Source organism: Glandiceps talaboti, chromosome 10, assembly GCF_964340395.1.
Source record: "Glandiceps talaboti chromosome 10, keGlaTala1.1, whole genome shotgun sequence".
NCBI lineage: Eukaryota > Metazoa > Hemichordata > Enteropneusta > Spengelidae > Glandiceps > Glandiceps talaboti.
Genome location: NC_135558.1, coordinates 2,711,750 through 2,733,454, shown reverse-complemented (window position 1 = coordinate 2,733,454; position 21,705 = coordinate 2,711,750). Strand labels below are relative to the sequence as shown.

Sequence of the window (21,705 nt, the reverse complement as noted above, 5' to 3'; positions counted from 1 at the left end):
AAGGTTTTATGGAAGTATTTTCACTCAGTTTGTGCCACTTTGAGTAGATGATTTAGATATATTATAGATAAATTTGAGTGGACTTGACCTTTAAATGTTTCTGTTTGTTTTGATGTTTACCTCTTTGAAATAAGTTTATAACATTTTGACTTCCAGGTTTGTCATTACTAATCACATTATTCCGAACATTTCCAAATATTCTTTTTTACCGTGTCTTACCGATATGTTTTTCCTCTTCCTTCTTGTCAGTATGTCTGCTTTGAAAGTAATAACCAATTCGTGCAGAATTTTTTAAGCTACCTGCATTTTGATAGTTGCTAAATGTCTTGTTTTTTCAATGATGGCTTCTATTTTTGGTGTCGAAAGCTCTTGGCACCTCTTACTAATAAAAAGTATTTAGCACTTGGCAAAAATGGTGCCTTCTAATTAACAATCACTAACTTGTAGATAGCAGTGGTTATCAGTGACTTTCCACTTTTTACTTGTATTTGTAAGGCTGTCCAGTCTCTCTCTGTTAACTTATTGGAGATGAACAGTTTCTATGGGACCCGTCGTCTAGACAACTAGATGATGATGACTAGTTAATCAGATCACACCTCTTATCCAAATTCTTGATCTACTAGTTTTTGGTACAACTTTTTTTTCAACCAATTTCATCAACCTACAGTGACTTCCTCGGCCAACTGTACATTACTAATCCTGTCATAGCCATGTAAATATTGACATGTAATCCTTTGCTAAAACTGTCTGTTTCAACTTCTACTTCAGAGATGTTTTATAGATTGTCATAGCCATGTAAATATTGACATGTAATCCTTTGCTAAAACTGTCTGTTTCAACTTCTACTTCAGAGATGTTTTATAGATTGTCATAGCCATGTAAATATTGACATGTAATCCTTCGCTAAAACTGTCTGTTTCAACTTCTACTTCAGAGATGTTTTATAGATTGTCATAGCCATGTAAATATTGACATGTAATCCTTTGCTAAAACTGTCTGTTTCAACTTCTACTTCAGAGATGTTTTATAGATTATCATTGGCAAAAAGTTTCTTCATTCCAAGATCGGTCAAATTCTCAGTTTCTCCAAAGTTTCATATGAACCACCATAACAGTTGCTCAAAAATAGTAAAAATTGCTTTGAAAAATCTTGAAATACTCTTAAAGCTGATTGAGTTCTGCTATAGTCCTGAGAGATAATTGAAAATACTTCAACCCAAAATATTCAAATTGAGTTGTTAATGAAAGGTTCCAGCTAGGGGAATTCATTTGGGGTATAAATTCAGCAAAGTGTACATGCCCAAAAAATGTGGAAAGTGACTGATACCACTGCTTCTTATTGTGCATTGAAATGTTGGCATTAAAATCTCCTGTAAATGAATTGATATATGGTTGCATGCCAATAAATGATTGCTGATGATTGACTTTCTACCGTTCCATGTGTTTTATTCCCAGTTTTTGCAAGCAGCCCAAAACTTTAAGGTAAAAAAAAGAAAAACCCGCAGCATGTTGGGTTCAAAATCTAACCTATATTCTTTCTCCTTCTCATTTTACTATCATTACTCTTGTGTTTTGTCATTGATTTTTCCGAGTTCATCATAATGGCTACATAGCCGATTTTCTTGTTTTTAGCCATCAGAAAGTTGTACCGATTTCACCACGTATCCATACCCAAGTGGTCAACATGCACTACTACATACATGTGTACAATGTGTCATGTGTCTGTGTTTTTGTGTTTTTGTGTCATACGTTTTGCCCTGTGTAGAAGGGCGTTCTGCACTTATGTGTACTTACACTACATCATGATAGTTGTTTGTTGATACAATGTTATTACCATGGAAACACTATTACTATGGAGACAATCAGCCTGTCTGGGTAACCATAATTACCTAGTATATAACTATGTGTGTGTACATGAAGTATGATCATGTTATTCTAAGTGAATGTGAACATACACAAGTTTACAGAGTGACTCATTCTAGTAGCTACAACATGTATAAGGTATTGTGACCATGAATCTGAACAGCTGATGGGATAATAAATACTGACAGCTGATTGGTCTGTGAATCTTGAGAGCTGATTGGATAATAAATATTGATAGATGAAAGGTTCATGAATCTTGACAGCTGATTGGTTAGGTCTGTGAGTCTTGACAGCTGATTGGATAATGAATCTGCAGTAAAATGAATGACAGATGGTGTTGACCAATCAAATCATTTTAGTGCAGGTCACCCTCATCTTTTAATGAAACACTCTCCAATACTAATATTGGCAAGACCACGGGATGGGGAGGGACAGGGAGTGTACATTTATGTATTGCACTTCACTTACACATGAACCTGGTCATTTTAAGTGTTTGGCAATATACAATACAAACAGAGTGCCTAAAATAATGCAAAAATAAATGTGGTTGTGAAGTGTGAAAGGTGATGCATTTTACCTAGTCTAGCTGTAGATCAATACACTTTACAGCAACCACAATCCAAATATATATGAAGTTATTGATCTTTCATTACATCAAAAACTTCAAAGGCACTAAAAAAGATAGTGCTACTCATTCAAGATGGCCTCCTACACTTGAATATACATGTGCTTGATAAAACAACACTTCACTAACTTAAAAATAGTGTGTCTGTCTTTGTATGTTACCCCCCACTTTAGAGTGACCACGGTTAAAACAGTTGCACTAGCAGACCATACCTTACACACAGGTATCATGCAGCAGTTGACATAAACATCAGAGATACATTGCAAAAATGAAAACATCATGGTTATACATGTTGAGTGTTCTTGCACCCTATTGGCTATTAGCCATGATGTAGCCCCCATATTGCCATGTTTCCACCCAATCAGAATGTGTGTATCATCTGAAGTGCAATATTTAGGGTAGTGTATTGAGATTTAGTGATCGATTGCACAACTATATAGAGTTAATCAGTTGAGATATTGGTAGTTTCTGCATCTGTAAATCATTGGTGTACACTAACCATACATATTATACATCCCTAAACCCTTAGGATGAGGACCCATGCTCATCGTTTGGTTTCCTCGTAAGTCCCTTTGTCCAGCCATCCCCTTTCTTTCCAGCAATGTATGAAGGCAATCTTTGTCAGTAATGGTGGCAGTATAGGCTCTTTGTTTGCATGGATTATTTATAAGTTTATTTCAGTAATGCAATGGGTCATCACCAAGTTCTGTCTGTATATAATGTAACTTTTAATGACTGACCTTTTATAGTCTAGTTCCTGACAACCATGTTCCGATTTTACACTATGTTATCTTCACTTCATTACTTCACACATTACATTCCAGTAATATGTGAAGATATTAAATGTCATGTAAAATCTGAACATGGTCATCAGGACCTAGACTAGATCTTAATATTTTCCTGTGACAAGAAACTCTCCATAAACCATCACAAGATGTCCAAATTTTGTAGGCAAAGAATGTCCAAATTTTGTAGGCAAAGAATTCTGTGTATTTCATCTTGAAAAGTGAATTGGCCAATCTATATGGAAATGAATATAGCTAGAACTGTACACAAAATGATGGGCTTCACAATAGCTTTATGAAAGTAACCATCATGAATTTGACAAACAATAACCATCGTCATGTGATATTTTGAATGGATACCAACAAGTAAGGAAGAATATGCCCTGGGGACGAATTTACCTGAAAACCACAATTCTTTAAATCTCTCCTAACTTTGCCGTACAAAAGTTTATTCCTGGTCCTTTTGAAGTAATAAAATAATTTTAGGGATTCATATTATTTTGATCTCTGTATTAAAAATCTTTTACGATGGACCCCAGATTTATTTCCTTAATTACAAGTGAGAAGGAGTTGGAGTTTTCCAAATAAAAGTAACAGCAAAAGTTTAATTCCAAGACACATAGTTTGTTAAGTTTTTACAAGGAATAGAAATAGTAGACAGCAACTCCTAGTATGTATAAAGTAGGTTTCTTTGGAATATCTTTGGAAATTAAAGGTTTCTTAATGTTTTCAAATATATTATTATTAGATTAGTATGTTTTGATAAAAGGGTTGCAAGGATTCTTGTAATAAACCTGATGTTATGGTATGGTATAGTTCAACATTTTACATTATGCACTGTTTTCTATACTTACATATATGTGCATGCTATCTCTCTATTTCTCAAGTCTGTGCATGAACATTTCAAAAACACTTCTTCTCTGATACACTATTGATAAACATTGGGGGCAAGCAGTCATTTCAGAATGGTCTTCAATTCAGCCATGTTCACATTGTTTGAATACTGGTAAAACATGCCACAACTTTTTAAAAAAAACAATCATTTTATTTCGCATTTCATATCAAAGCACTGCATTGTGTTATTAACTCCTCCAAAAAATTTTTACAAAATTGTTTTTGATCAATAAAAGTTACAAAGTAAAGTTAAAAGTCGTCTTATTTCAAGTATTAATACTGGCTAATTCACATGTACATCTGATATGCCTGCTTTCCCTCCAGCCAGTATTTGTCTTTTGGTTGTCGTAGTGATATGTTAATCAATTTTGACTCCGTAGCGCCCTCCTTCGTTGTTTCGCCGTTTTATTGGTGTTGTACGTCGTTCCAATACAAGTCTTGATCAGATAGATGGTGAAGAGAAAGATAAAGATACACGCAGTCTCAGCTCTGGATCAGATGGAGGATTTAGTGAATGGAAAAGGAAATCTAAAGAAAGTCTGACAGGATCTACACACAGGTATAACTATATGTATCTTTATTACATTGAAAGATCCACTTCAATATCACATGCTAATCTATTCTTGTATTCTTCAGCTTTTATAAACCAGATGTGCTTGACATACAATATGCTAATTACTATGTATCACCTTGATGTGTATTCCTATTTGTCAATCATTAGCCTTGAAAAATGTCCACCTGGTGAGGAGCCTCAATCAGACCGCTTAGGATGGAGATCTCTTAGTTTTTTCCGTCGCCGCAGTCGCAGTAGATCCCCACGACGTAAAGAAGTTCCTGATGGGTCACAGGTTAGTGTTGTATTCACCGTGTTCAGTTGATTTCACACAACTTTGTAAAACTGTACAATAACTTGGAATTCAACGGTGACAAACAGAAAATGAAATATTACTGAGGAGACAACGGTTTCTAAATATACATGTGACTATTTCTGTGACTATATACTGTTAACAAACAAAACTTAATACTTTCGCAAGTTGAAGTTTAGCTTTGTTAAACTGGAGCAATTCTAAATATTTGTTGATATTCACGGACACGGTTTTCTGTTGTAGTTTAGAAATACTGGTAGACAGCTAACCTGTAGTGTCCCATCCTGCATGTATTAGGTACCGGTAGTCCTAACAATTGGGACGTAATTCAATCGCATTGCAAATACTTCCTGCAGTCCCGACTCTCTAGAGAACAAAGTCAGATTTAAAATTCCTCAGAAATATATCCCAAAGTGTAGTCTTAGAATACATACAATTAGTCCTGTTACTACGGTAGCATGTTAAAATTAGCATACAGATTAAAATCAAGCGTTAGTAATGTATGAGAAAAGTACAACTACAAGACTATTCCCAAAGCATGTATGATACCGGATAGTGCATAAGTATAATGGGAAGGTAATCGGGAATCCATTCCATCCCACCTTGTCCTACCAACTGCCTAACCCGTCTCTTCCATGCCTTGATTCGTATGCCTGCACTGGATATATGAAATCCTGGGTGACCTAATGTGCATGCATAGCAGTAGTGTGCCTGTGGTAACAGTTTAAGCATGTTTTAATAATTTCCTTCGTTTTCATTATTTTTCTGAGCTTTATTTCAGTTTCATCATTTATTTTTATGTTCAGTTCATGTTTACATCATATGATAAGTTCAAGTTTAAGATTAAATGTATTAATATCTAACTTGGGAATCAGAAGTTCAAATGCAAAATATGACTTGATTTTGAATTTAAAATATAAAGTCAATAAAATTTTACATGGAAATTAGTATGGAATCAATGTACACATATTAACAATTGTGATTGTCACTTCTTTTCATTTGAATCTTTTGATGTTTATTTGGATGATAAAGTTATTCCAACACAAGTCACATTCAACAAAATTATTCAAAAATTGAAGTGAGAAAGATTCAATAAAATTTTGCAATTCAAAACTGACATAATTAAAGCGAAATATGCACTGTTAATTTCAGTTTGTCAATCTCTAAACTATTGATAACATGATTATAAAAACAGCAGATTTTCTGATTCCCATGTAATGTGCGTTAAAGATCAAGTTCAGAAAAAAAAATGCATGAATTATACATGAATTAATATTAACATGAAAGATTATTTTTATTGTACTCACAACTACTCACAAATGACAAATGCTATGATTTTGCATGTTTTCTTTCGTTGTCTTTGTTGTCATTCCATGTGCACCACAACTTTTTGCATGTGTTATTTTGTGACCATGTGGTGGTGTTGTCGTTCGTATTGATGTATGTGGTCATTTAGGAGGAATATTTGGTGGATGGCATTACCTCGCACTCCGTCTACTCAGAGGAGTATTCAGGCATTGATGGACCCTACCACTATTTTGAAGACGAGGTATAACCACAATACTCTTCTCACTCTCTGGTTTGGTCACCTCCCTTCTATTCCTGTACTCTCCCCTATGAAATACTATAAAGTCAGGATATATTTGCATAACAAAAGGAATTGTTATCTGATTACTTTATGGTGTGGATACTTCCTTCTATTTGACTATGTTCTCCACAAAATAATGATAGTCAGTTTAAAGTCATGAGATATTTGCATAACAAAAGAAAATATTGTTATCTAGTGATTTTCTGGTTTGGTCACCTTATTGTTCCAGTATTTTCCCAGCCCAAAAAATTATATAGTCATTTGATATTAGCATACCGAAAGGTTTGGTCCCTTCCCATCTATTCCAGTATTCTTCCTCCACAAAATAATGATTTAGTCATTAGATATTAGCGTAGCAAAAGGTTTGGTCCCCTCCCATCTATTCCAGTATTCATCCCCCACAAAATAATGATTTAGTCATCAGATATCAGCATAACAAAAGGTTTGGTCCCCTCCCATCTATTCCAGTATTCTTCCCCCACAAAATAATGATTTAGTCATTAGATATTAGCATAGCAAAAGGTTTGGCCCTCTCCCGTCTATTCCAATTTGGTAATTCCTTATCCGTTACCATGGTTTTATCCACAAGAAAAACCCAATTTTTATAATGTTAACCCACAACAAAAAATGTTGTCATTCATTAGAGGGCGCACTCTACCCAGGGTGCCTAGACGACAGTTAAACTTGTAGAATATGATTTGAACCGTATACTACTGGAGCCCACTAGCACTACTTTCACTTACCTGTAGACCGTATTTAAGAAATGACACTTGAGTTGAGAAATCACACTGGTCACAGCCCACTTTGAAAAAGGATTAAACATTTAGGTGTGAAAAACAGTGTTTGGCAGAGCTAGAGAAAAAGTTGGTCCAGAACAAAAAGAAGAATAATCCTATGTATGTAAACCATATGGCCTACACTGATAGAGAACACTGATGTCGAGAAACTAGGATTGAAATCCTGGCTTTGAAAACCTCTCAACTACAGAAATGACAACAGCTTGAACACTTGCAGATCATTGATAAACATTCTGTGCTGGCAAATAACTCACAAATACTATGCAAAGTTAATTTCTGCTACTTTTGCCATCTCATCTCCTATCAAAGAGTTTACGTTTCTGCAAACTAACTTAACATGTGTGTATTAAAACTAATTTACAAAGCTTTATGGTTAACCCAGCTATTGTAAGCAACAAAAGCTTCATTGCAGATACCTAGTATGTATCATGATGTCTTTATTTTCCTCCCATAGTCAACTTCTTGTACTTCTGCAGTAGAATTACATCAACAATCAGTTGGTTTTAAATTATTTCCAAAAGAATATAACAAGTATTCAACCATTCAATGAACAAACAAATGTGGAAGGATTCAGTTATTGATGCTTTTAAGCATTTTTTTTTAAATGGAGTCTTATTATCAAATGGTACTATAATCTTAAGACAAAATTGGTAAAACTTTTTCCCATACTAGCATGGAATAGAACTGACCAATGTACATCAAAGAGATGAAGACCCTAGAACAGACCGAGATAAATCTCAGGTTGGTGTATTTTGACTTAATTTGAGTTATTTTTTGATAAAGTCTGTGTGTGTATACATATATTCAGCATACACTACTACACTGTAATATATGACTTGGACAGACAGTCTGACAGTATAGATCTACACAACACTTTCATTCATCATACAACCAGCAAATAGTGCTAACAACACCTCACTTCCTCCATCTCTGCATAACACTTGTGCAATGTCAGTACATTACAGTCCCTCCTTTGTTATAAATACAAGACATTACTATATTCCTCACTGCAGCCATCTCTATGTAACATTTGTACACCATAATTCACCACATTACAATTTTCCCTTTGTTATATGTATGAACAGACATTACTATCAGCACTTTCTTCTATCCATCTGGGCATAACACTTGTACATTATTCAGCACTTTACAATCTTCCCTTTATTGTGCATATCAACAGACATTGATATCAATACTTCCCTTTATCCATCTCAGCTCAACACTTGTAGCAGACTGACAATTTTGCTATGCCTATTGATTTAACTATCAATAGCGTTGTAACACCTGTAGCACAGACTACCATCAACCCATTATCGGGTTCCTTTCTGCATGACACTTGCACATTACAATCTTTGTAACACATTCTGCTTTAATAATTTTTCTGAGTCACTCTCTGCCTTACACTTGTATATCTTTCAGCACATTACAATCTCCAGACTACCACCAACACTTTACTTTCTATCTCTGCATGACAGCAACTTTCATGACAATAACACATTGTACATAACAGTACACAAGTATACATGACATACACTGTAATAGATATATATGTGGTGCTGCATATTCCTGGCCTATGTTTGTCATATTCCCAAGTATTTTCCTTGTAAAAGTCAAAGACTACAGATGACATTATGGCTGTTGGTTCATACATACCTGTATGTCATCAGTATTTTTTGGCTGATTCAAGAAACATATTTGTGAATAAAATTATGACACCCTAGACATTAAGCCAAGTTCCTGAAATTTGTAAGAAATTATTGAACTATTGATATAATGTATTGTTACATATACATCGGTTCACATAAAATGACATGCATTTGTTGTTGTGTTTTTGTTTGCACTTGGCTTGATTAGTAAATGTTTATTGTACACTACACTTGAACAATGTGCAGCACAGTGTTTTGCATTCACAGACAGATGTAAGCACAGCTGTAATAGCTGTTGTCATGACAACTTTGATATTGTATTGTATAATTGTATACTGTGATGGTGTTGTTAGTACTAATGTTTGTGTTATCTGCTTTACACCAGTAGTGCTTTACATAGGTGTTTAATTACTAATTACATAGTACTGTTTTTTTAAACTTGAACCTCACAACGGTTTGTTTTTTTGTTGTTATTGTTTTATGTGTCATCTAACACGATCTCTTTAACAACTTGATGTGTTCTTAATCACTATGCGGCTGACTGAGACCAGTACATGTGTAGTAGAGATGCTTTTTCTCCACTAACAGAATTTAACCTGTACACAGTTTGTTGGCTTTGCTGTATTCATTCCCAGTGTCAGCACACAATACAGGCTGGGCCCATTTTTTCGTCACATACTACTCACTCTAGCAACTTCTCTCGACATTTCAGAGACTTGTGCTTGCTCCTTATATCTCCCTAGTGGGTAGCTTTGATCAATTTCATCATCCTCGACTCGCTTCTTTACTCAAATTATTCCCATGATGCAACTGTCAGCAGGACAGACAGATATCATCCAGTCTGTCATGGAAATGGATTTGCATACATTTTGCATACATCATAATTGGACCTTCATAAAAACAAAAAAGTGACATTCTTGGAGCAAGAATTTACACTATTATCAAGCCTTTGGCAATGGATACAGTAGTTCTAACTCATCTAAACCATCTTACACATCTATCAGTTAACACAAAAGAAAACGTAGACAACTTTTCCTGACATTTTTTCAATGACCTTTAACCTTCAACCTTCCTGCATGTTTTCTGACCTCTATCTCGACCAGACCTGCTTTTTTAACTATCTCCGTATCATCTTTTCATCAATGCTTTCACTTTATCCCTTTTCATTGGTGTGGTACAATTGGTTTCAACAGTCAGGGGGTGCCATTCCTACCACCATTTTACATTCAAAATGTATTTATGACAGTAAAAAAACGCTTCAACTGTTATTGTCTCACTTTGCACAATGCACAGGAGAAACATGTATAAGTTTTCTAGTGTGACCTGTGCCCTAAAATTTGTGGTAGGAACGGATATTCTTTACCCCCTTGACTGCTCATGAATCACGTGCTAAATCATGGCTTTATTTTTCACTACCATTTTCCATGCGCACCTCGAATGGAGCAGACTAGTGCAGACAATGCTTACCATCATGCCAATAAACACATGGGAAATTCTGGGAGGACTAAGCTGACTACCAAAGAATTGAATGCTCTTAATCATAAGTACATGAATTCAGTAGGCCACTTGGGTCCCGGCTCAAACACCAAGTCTGATACTAGTTCTAGATACACACAAGACTACGGCTTGGGCTCAAGGTCTAAAAGTGGTATGGATAAGTATGATGACATTAGGTATGCTTCTTATGCTGATCAGCCAGGGTCAAGGCGAGATAGTGTGTATTCAAACGTCTCTGATGACTACTATGTCATGCCAGATTTTGATAGATTGTTTGAGAAAAAATCCTGGATACAGAGAGAGAAAAGTATGATGCAGGGATACTATACACATGGTGATTATGGGAGTGATTACAGAGGTGGTGAGAGAGTACGGAAAACTAGCATAGGTATGGATCGTAGACCAAGTAACTATGACAGAGGCCTAGAGGAGGGTCGTAACAGTAGAAGAGGTAGTGCTTCTGGTCAGGACTTGGACAATGATATCAGATACAGTAGAGATAGAAGAGTGAGTGAGGATAGAGGACAGTGGCCAGATAGAGCCTCTAGCCAAGATAGACTTGACAGAGACCGTAGAGCTAGTCAAGAACGTTTAGATAGATCTAGTCAAGATAGGTTAGATAGAAGGTCTAGTTATGATAGAATTGATAGAGAGCGTAGATCTAGCTTAGATCACTTAGATAGACAAAGTCAGGAGAGATTAGATAGAAGGCCTAATTATGATAGAATAGATAGAGAACGACGGTCAAGTGTAGATAGGTCTGATAGAAGAAGTAGTCGAGAGAGACTTGATGCATCTATTAGTCCTGACAAAGAAATGAGAATGTCAGATTTAGGATCAGATACACGAGAACGTAGAAAAAGCCATGCTTCAGAAGATAGTGTAGGCAGTGGACGTGGTTCAAAGGAAGATATCTATGAGAGAAGAGGTAGCCAAGGCTCCGGTAGGGATAGAATACACTCTAGGCAGAGTAGTCTGGAAAGAATTGAGGAAAAGCTAGACGGCAAGAAGGCAAAGGTTGGGAATGAGAAATATGAGATGAGGGAAGTAGATAGGCATAGAAAGAGAAGTGTGCCACATGAACCGAGCAGGATGCAAGGGTTAGGAAGACAACGTAAGAGTATTCAAATGGGAGAATTAGAAACTCTAAGAGAGGAGGATAGGCTACTTGAACAGGATACTAGTCTGTATGACAGAGATAGTAGAGATAGGAGCTCAAGCCGTAAGTATAGGAGTCTTCAGGCAAAAGAAATAATTGAGCTGGAAGATCAACTGTGGAACAGGAATCAACCACATACCACTAACAAGAAGGTGAAGAATGGATTTAGCAATCATCAGTTAATCGTCATTTGTGTTTGCTTTCAAATTTTTGTTTGGTGTGCTTTTTTTTACAATTTGTGTTTAATCTTCTCAAATAATATTCAGTGTTCCAAACAGTGCACCTCTGACCATGTTTTTTTTTATTCGTTTCGTGTGACATTATGTTTTTTTTTTCAATACTAAATATTTTGAACATATTCATACTTTTTGTAGTTAATAACAAATTTCAAACTATGGATTTAATAGTTGTTTGCTGAACTAACATTCTGAGTGGCTGTGCACTCGAATCATGCTTTGCCTTGTCTTCACGTATGCCTCATTCTCTCATTTCATCTCATCTCATCCAAGTTTTAGTTTTGCTAATTTTATAAGCTGCCCATGAGTACAGGCTCCTGATTCACCTCCATGAACCCGAGATCTCTGCCTGCATTTGATGAGCTCCAGCCAAGCTGTCATGTACACCACGCTGTTTTTTGTGCCAATATTAGCTGTCGCAATCAGTTAGCATAAACTAGTTTGACATAACCATAGCTCCCTAGCAATCCTCTTGTAAAAATCCTGCTAAACAATTCCTAATATAATCGGCCCTAACATTCTTGGTTAACTTGTTTGTAACACTCTAACCCTTCCAGATGCCGAATGTTACATCTGAATCAGGACTTGGATGTACCTGTACAGACAACTTGTCATAACATATTTTTGTACTGATCACCTCCATTTTGGTGATTAATTATTCATGATTCTTTGGTAAATACCAGCATGTCATGTGGTACAGTGGTGGCCAATAAGAGAAGTGAAAAACAATGAACTCTCCATGTTGGCAACTGCTAGGGAAATGATGAAAAAACAAACATGCTGATATATATTTACATACTAGACCAAAGGCACCTAACAACATATACTTTTCATGTCTTAAATAACTACAATACAAACATTCCATTGTAATATGCAGTGAAATGGCTTTGTTCTATTTAAAGGTGGTGTTAGCATACAATCCAAAATCTAACATGTTCAAAAATTATCACTGCATTGTTGTTAATACTGTAAACCTTCACTATATGTTGATTCATGGTGAATTCCATACACTCTCCCAAATAGTTGATAACTATACCACAGTACACTAACCCAAAGTGTTTTCCTCAATGTGTCCTAGTGCCCAATATTAGCAATTCACCCCCAGTGTCCCCCTCCAAACACTCCAGGATTGGTACGGCTAACATTGGCACATATTGCATTCCACATTGTACATGGCATGTCCACATTGTCACATTCAATTGCATACACATCACATCCAACTTTTATCCAGTTGTTCAGCTGTAGTTGGCACTGTTGTATTGCTATCAGGATTTAAAAGTCTCAGGGAAAATCCACAGCAAATCTCTGATCAAGATAAAGGAAGGATGTACTATGATAAAAACTGACTTTATTCATGACCAAATCAGTATGAATTAATATTCAAAATGGAAGAAAATTGGTCACCACTCTTTATCCTTAGCAATTTATGACAATAAATATCTTAAATTTTGCCGTAATATTACACAAATTACAAGTATCATCTCAAATGGGCTTCCTAATGCCAGTGTGTATACATGTAAAGGTTGGTGATCCAAGTTTCTGTTTATTTTTTACCATGATTTTGATCTATTCTGGTAGAATAAGTTTTAAAATTGAGAGAGAAAGAGATCATTGGAAATCAAAGAGATAAGAGTACACCCTTCCTATCAAGGCTCAATAGAGTCCCTGTACTGTCTGGCATGACTGTGACTGTCGATGTCTAGTCAAATCAAACACATTGTCAATCGCTATCTGTGTCACATTTTTCTCTCTTTTCATTCTACTTATATATTATATATTATATATACTTACAGTTGAAGTTGTGTGAGCCAACTCCATGGAGGGGGCTTGAAATGTTCATGTCAAATTACTGTGTTTCTTTTGTGATATCAGGTTCGTGATCTACCTCAGAAAGGAGAAGATAGAGTGGACAGTGGCAACAACAATCCTAACGAGAGGAGTGCTCCAGGTAGTTTCTTCACAAACATGTTAAAGGACTGGAGTGTCAAACGTTAAATGACCAGCAGTGAATCTTTGTGGTTTGTCAATCCTGTGGGTAAGCAGAAAAGCAAAACAAAACAAAACAAGACTAGCATCACTTTTTTTTGGCTAGCTGGCCTATCTACTTAATAATAATCCAGTGCCTAACTTTGCAGGCCAAATATTTGCCAACTACTGACTGACTCATTCATTCATCCAACAAGATTTTTAGCATTCTAACATGACATACATGCTTCATTTTCACATCAAGCAAAACGATGCTATCTTGCCATAACCTTCCGGACAGGATTCCATACTAAGCATACGCATTTCTCTTTGACACACCACAAACTTTGACTCTGGGGTAACTTTCTTTCGGTTGTCTTTATAAGGGTTGCTTTCTTATGGGATGTCTGCTTGATCTAACCTCTGCATGTTTATTACTACCATTTTTACAGATAATACTAAGAATTATATATCTCTCTTCATCAGTGGACGGTGCTCTACTTTGATCGCCTCGATGGTGCTCTAGGTATCACACAGACTACAATGAAGGAATGTGAGGGAAAGGGAGTGAATGAATGGGTTTGATTGTATGGTTATGGGTGTGAATGGGTGTGTAAAAAGAGGTGAATGTGATTGGGTTTATAGGTTGAATAGGTGCACAGAATTAAGCGATGTGAATGGGTTTGAATGGGTGTGCATCCTTCAGTTATAATGTAATGAAACTACTATATTGGTAAACGGAGGTGAATGGGGACAGGGTTGCATGTGTGTCATGCTTAGGGAAAGAAAGGGTACATATCCTAGATTTATGTCCTTATGATTGTTTGAATGCATTTGTTGTTGCCATGCCTTGCATCTTCATTTAGAGAATTTGATTAATGACTGCTTGATTATCATGCTGAGTGGTTTACATGTACCCCTAAGTCATTAGAATTGATTCAGATGTATACACTCACAGTTGTAATATATGCTTTCATGAAATGAAAGTTGTGTCACCACAGATAGTAAAACCTGTATTACTTCTTTGCCACTAGTTGACTATTAAACTTGTAACTTTTTTTCTCTACACTAGTTACAATGACTGACACAATACCTGTGAGGTTTTTCATGACACTAGTTGCTCAATAACAAAGTTTTCTTTAAAATAAACATTCACGTACAATTTGCTCTTAGACTAAGTATCTTGTAAATCAACTGTCCAAAAATAACCATATCCTTCCACTTTGAATCTTTCATGTCTTCTAAAATCTGTGACAATAGAACACAAATAATGAACAAATTGAAAGGGTTAGATTATTTTTCCAGTGTTAAAAGTGATGATAACTTGCTATCCTTGACTGAGTGAAATCATCCTTGGCATTATTTGACTTGTGTACTGACTTTAAATCTTAATTAAGACTGCAGAAAACAAATCAAACAAATTATTGCATGGTTAATCTTACAGATGAAAATTATTAAGACCAATTGTTGCGTTGTTTGTTTGGTGTGAGAATCATTGATGTGTGTGGTGAAATAGAGTATATGTGAAATAGAGTATATGTGAAGTGCATGTGTTTGTTTATCAATTACCGTACTACCTATTGGTTGTATGGTTAGAGGTAATTAAGGGGAATGCATTTTTAGATTTTGGATGCAAATGTTTGGGGGCATGTTGCAAATGTTATAAAAATGTTACCGGTATTGGTATTTTCAGGCGCCAAACCTGCATATTATCAACTTGTAGTAGTGAGGAACAAATATCAGTGATAATTTTTTTCATGGCAATGTTTCTTTAAAAAAAGTGAAATGCAATAAATTAGTAGCAAAGTTAATCCACTGCTTTTTATTTGTAAACTTTGTGTTTACATGTATTTCATTTAGCTTTAAATAGTGATACCATGTAAAAGTGGCACAAGCTGAGTTTATCACTTAATCACAAGTGAAAATACTTACATAAAATCTCAAAGTCTTCTAGTATACATGTCTTTTAGGACATTACACTTATCTTCAGGCATTGTTAGAACACTTGATTGCATACTAGGGATTTCTGCGTCATTTTTTCATATGTATGAAAATGTACATATTTTTCAGTACGTAGATTACTAGTGCCTTTTGATTATGCAGCAAAATTTTACCCCCAAAAGATATAAGCTCAGCCTGTGCCCCTTTAATCATTAAAGTTGAAGATGAAGATAGTGGTATACATGATTGTTACCATGGTGACAGTGAAAAAACAAGTTTTTCACTAGTTAAGTTGATATATGCTAATTTGGTGCCCGAATTTAAACAGAGTTTTTGTCAAGGAATGTGAGATCAGATTCATATATATTTAAAATCTTGAAATGGTTCATTTAATGCAAAATGTTTTCACAAGAAGGCTGAGAAAACAGAAAAAATGTAAACAAATTTTCATTTCAACATTTTTCCTGGAATGTTTGCACAATAGAATGAATGAAGTGAAAGATTTACGATTGAGGGCGCTGTTTATCACTCCCTTGCTTATTATAGTGTGAATGACTGAGTGACAAGCAGTGCCAACACTGACAAAATCTTTCAATCTATGCAACCAATTTAATTTATGTGATCATGATTTGTTCTTACAGTAAATTTTTAAAAAATCTGCTCTTCCAAAATGTACTTTCCAGTGAAAAGTGTTTGATTCGATTGAATAATATGACCCAATATATTTTGAGTCTGACCTCACTCACCTAATTCTGCTGGTTTTTTGTTGTAAGAGTTACCAGTTTCAGTTTGTTGACAATAATGAGTATTTTATTTTCACTTTGAATGTGTAATAGGGAGAATGGTTGATGACGTGTATCCACCACCATACAGACAGTCGGCACCTAGTGGACGACAGATACCTGGATCTACAGATCCTCCACCAAATTATGTGAGACCAACATCGGAGGATTTAATAAGACTACCACAGCCTCGTGTGAGAAGCCCTCCACATGCCACACCGGAGAGCACACCACCAGAATTCCGAACACCTGAGAGAGGTAGATCCAGATCTAGCAGTAAAACAGGACTTCCTCCTGACGCCAGAGGAATAAGTCCAAGCCCAAGTCCTGGCCCACGTCGCCGATCGTTCACCCCACATGATCCTCAAAATGGAAATACTTCTTCACCAAAGAAAGGCACTGGGAGGAAATTGCCACAATTGCCCACTGAAATTGACCAACAGCGGCTTAGAGATGCTGATCTTTTATCATCAATACAGCCAGCAACAGGGAGACCACGTTCCAGACCTACATCCCCACAACCAAGACGACGATCTGTTTCAAGAGAACGGGACAAAAGCCCTTCAAAGGGTAGTAGAAACACTATAAGAACATCACCAACAAAAACTGATAGTAGAGGTAGTCACTATAGTGGACTAAGTAGGTCACCAGATAGAGCTAGATATATGGAAGATACGTACCGCCATCCAAGTGACACACCGCCATCTTATGAAGCTGCATCAAGACAGCCTCTTCCACCGACTCCAAGTCGTCATAGTTCAATATCACCACGTGTACCTAATGGTTTATCAACAGCCTCTCAACAAGACAGGGGCAGGGGCCATGGCGTGCCAAATTTCAGCCCACCACAACAGCCTGGACCAGCACGATCACGTGGTCCAGGCCGTACACGTAGTGGACACAGTAGCGGGAGTGCTGGTGTGACGGGACACACAGACTCCGATGAAGAAGGAGATTGGTATTGAACTAGATTAACGTACACTTGACAGTGGGCATGACTTTGTTATTTGCCTGGTGCTGTTTGTGTCATAGTATGTTTCTGATAGGACACAATTATCAGTAATTTGAATCTACAAACAGATGTCCAGTGCTGTGGAATTGATGATGTTGTCGCCGCCACTGTTAGTATTGATCATATCCCTTCACATTGAACAGCTGCGGCTTAGCTCACTGATCATGCACAAAAAGACTCCAACACATCATGTTGTTACCATGGTGATGGAACAAATAGAGTATTAAATTATTCTACAAACGTTACCAACTTATTGACCTGTTTTCTATACAAATTCAAAAAAAAAAGAAATTCAAAAAAAAAATACATGACTGGTTAGTTAGAAAATGAAGGAAGGACTTCTCAATATTTCTTGTACATAAATTATTGAATTATTTGCAATGTTCATTCAGCCTTTCATTCCAATATTCTGCACAGACTTTGTAAATATCATTGAGCAGTGTTATCTAGTGGCTCCAAATTTGAAATTTTGTGAGTTTAGAACAGACGATAGATCTCAACATGTATCCTGACATTGTTTAACTAATATTCAAGTTTACAGAATTGAGCTCCTGACTGCCATTAAATTTAGTTGGCTAAAATTTCAAAAGTATTGTATGTTTAATACATTACACAACATAATTCCTATGGTCAGCATTCTTCCAATATTGCTGACACTTTATTCTGAAAGCAAAAATTGCTGTACCAAGATATTCATATCATTTTCCTATTTATGCAAATTTCCATTTGTGTATATTTTTAAAGTGCTAATTTCTTTGTTATTATACCAAATTTGGGATATAATTAATATATAAATAGCCAATACCCTGGCGTTAAACTTTCTGCTGCAACTAATTTATTTTTGAGTCAACGTTAGTTCAGATTACCTTCCCATCTAAGTTTCAGCAGGACTGATTCTGACGTTGCATTTATGTTAAACTCGTGTAATATAAGTTATAAGTGCATTTTGCATTGTATTTCACAGACTATGCAAGCCGCAATGATGGTAAAACAATTTATTGTAATTTCCATGCTTGTAATTTACTGTTAATATATTTGTCTGTTTATTGCAGATGTTAGGGTTGTATACAAATATCAGGTGGATGTACATTTTTCTCTGAATTTAATCTTATTTATGGACAAATGGCAAAAAATTTTATAAGACTTTTTGCATCTTTTTGTGACATATAATGTAAGTTTACAGGGTAGGAGAAGGAATATTACTGAGAAGAGGGACAGTTAGTGCTTTTTTTCTGTACCTATATTAAAATCAAAAGAACTTGATAGAGGGTTGTTTTTGGCCATATGAAGGCTAATACGGAAGAGGCTGATGCAGCAAAAGCCTATGTAGTGAGAGGAACCATTTTTTTGTTGCCAAACCCTATCTAGTGTGCAATAGTTATAAAGAACGTAGATAGATAGATAGTATACATTGTATTCCTATTGTAATTAAAATTCACACATAGATACCAGTACATACACATATACACCCATCATAACATTAAACATTTCAATGCATTTAATACATTGGAAACTAAGAACTTGAAAAAATTATGTACTATTTCCACCATCTAAGTAACCTTTTAGCCATTGAATTCTAGTTAGAAATACAGTTTTTTAAATGTAGTCTATATCCATTTCCCCATACATTGTTCATCACCCCTTCATATGTAATAACAAATTTGTTTATTTTTTCACCATTGATGTCATAAGTATGCATTATTCAATAAGTCGTATTCCAAAACAAAATAGTCAGTTAATTGGGCGTGGTTTAGCTGTTCATCAATACTTGAGTCAAGCTGGTAGCCTATCTAACTAGTGATTTGATATCATCTTTTCTACAGCTAAGAGAGAGAAAAAGAATGAGTAAAGATGAAATGCATCTTACCGTTATTATAATCACAGTCCCAAATAATACTGACAAGCAATGAAAACCAGGTTTTAGGAGAAAGAATAAAGGGCCAATATCTTACTATTCCAAATTCATTGTAAAGACATTACTCAATACTGAACCTCCAAATGCATTTCACTGCCAGTCATCAATGTACTTGCCATAATAGTAGTGTTAAAATGGTTGTCCTATTTCAACTTATGTCTACTAGGTCAGGAGTCCATGTGGCTGTAACTCAAGATAATCAGACCCCATGTGTCTCCAGCGAACATACCCAAACTCCATGTGACTCCACCCAACATACCAAACATACCCAAACTTTATGCGACGCCACCCAACATACCAAACATGCCCACACTCCATGTGATTATACTCACGCGACTCCAACCCAACATGTCCAGACTCCGTGTGACTCTACCAACATGCCTGGACACCATGTCACTCCACCCAATATACCCAGATTCCATCTGAGTCCACCCAACATATCCAGACTCACTGTGACTCCAACTCAACATACCCAGACTCCATCTAACCCCAACCCAACATACTCAGACTCAATCTGACTCCACCCAACATACCCAGATTCCATCTGACTCCACCCATGTGACTTCAACCAAACATATTCCAGCATACTGTATTATAGACAGTGCTCCATATGTCCACACTCTACATGACTCGTCATTTCAATAACCTGCTTATTAAAAGGGAATAAATCCATTGAATGAAGATTAATTAACAACTTCTACCTTTGAAAATGTCAATGGTTTGCTCTTTATCAGAAGACATGTACCCACTAACTTAGCTGTTGGTACATGCATGGCATGTGCAATTCATGAGTTTTGTAACAGTGCAGAGTAGACATTCAGATCCAACAAAACTACATAAATTCAGATCACATAGATAACTGCATACTATAGGGAACAAAAATATCTACACAGATAATGACTGATTTACAAGGAGTCAAATACACATGTATACATATACCATAGATTAATCTACACTTTAACTTTTGAATTCTCTGACAACCATGACGACAAGTCAAAACAAAGAATATGGTTTAAAAGTTAGGAGTATGCAAGTACAATGAATACTGGGATAGTAAAAGAAATTGGCCAGGTAGAGAGGTTATGAGATAATGCCATTACTTGCAAATAGGTCTGTGGTAATATGAAAATCATTTACTAAATAATATTGAATACCAAAAAGCAATGTTAATTAAAACTAAGATTTTGTTACTGAATTCATATTAAAAAGCTGAGAATATTTCATCAGCTAGAACCAGCCTAGCCTATCTATTCAAACTTGTATCATTGTGCAATGTAGAGTATTAAAAGTATTTGTGTAATGGTAATAACAGTTGAAGTCATACAGAGATTTCTGTACTTCGTCTCTATCAACAATTTAATAAACAATGTATTGATGTTTGTGAAAGTTTTCAACTCTTCTATTGTATGGTTTTCATATTTCCACAGTGACACAGTGAACAAGAGGGGAAATACTATATGTATGGCATTTACTAGATAGATACTCAGCATGCTGATAGATAATAGTGATTACTTATCACCAGGACATTCACATTGTATATCCTATGGTTGATATTTAACCCTGTTCATCTGTCTCTGCTGCTAAGTTAGCTGTCACTTTGACTGAATAGTTGTGTTCTAAGAATTTAACGGATGTGATAACATTGAAAATCCTTCCAAATTTCACCTTATTTGAGCTGTGTCATTGTATTGTCATTTCATAATTGATGGAAATAAATCATACCATTGCATTGGATTTTTTAAAGAACTTACATAACTGTAGTGGGTGTGTGGTTTATTTAAAAAATTTGAACATGTGAAATGAAAGTGTGGATGTACTTAACAGTATGGTAAAGTGAGGTAGATGTACATGACAACAATATGTAAATGAAGTAGACTTACTTGTTAACAATATGCAAATGGGGTAGATATACCCCACAAAAAATGAAGGTGGACTTAATGTGGCAACAGTATGTAAATGAGGTAGACATGCCTGACGACAATATGTAAATGAAGTAGGCTTACCTGATAACAACATGAAAATGAGGTAGATGTACCTTACAACAACATGTAAATAAGGTGGACGTAACTTGGTATACGTAACGGCATGTAAATGAGACGTACTGGACAACGATATGAAATAGAATTTACTTACTC

At 35.8% G+C, this 21,705-nt stretch overlaps 1 protein-coding gene across 8 annotated transcripts in view; it reads left to right on the top strand.

Annotated features, from left to right (window-relative positions):
- The window catches only part of LOC144440972 (voltage-dependent calcium channel type A subunit alpha-1-like), a 141,785-nt gene extending 120,474 nt beyond the window's left edge, over nucleotides 1-21,311 (top strand). For 4 of the 8 annotated variants that reach the window (XM_078130457.1, XM_078130454.1, XM_078130452.1 and 1 more), the window contains 7 exons: nucleotides 3,017-3,049; nucleotides 4,547-4,725; nucleotides 4,888-5,014; nucleotides 6,489-6,581; nucleotides 8,090-8,158; nucleotides 13,828-13,903; nucleotides 16,698-21,311. In XM_078130457.1, the coding sequence (XP_077986583.1) occupies nucleotides 3,017-3,049; nucleotides 4,547-4,725; nucleotides 4,888-5,014; nucleotides 6,489-6,581; nucleotides 8,090-8,158; nucleotides 13,828-13,903; nucleotides 16,698-17,608 (1,488 nt within the window). In that variant the 3' untranslated portion in view covers nucleotides 17,609-21,311. Of the gene's footprint in view, nucleotides 1-1,454; nucleotides 1,482-3,016; nucleotides 3,050-4,546; nucleotides 4,726-4,887; nucleotides 5,015-6,488; nucleotides 6,582-8,089; nucleotides 8,159-13,827; nucleotides 13,991-16,697 lie in introns of all 8 variants that reach the window. The other 4 variants (XM_078130453.1, XM_078130458.1, XM_078130455.1 and 1 more) reach the window with 4 other exon arrangements.
- Nucleotides 21,312-21,705: the final 394 nt, after the last annotated feature.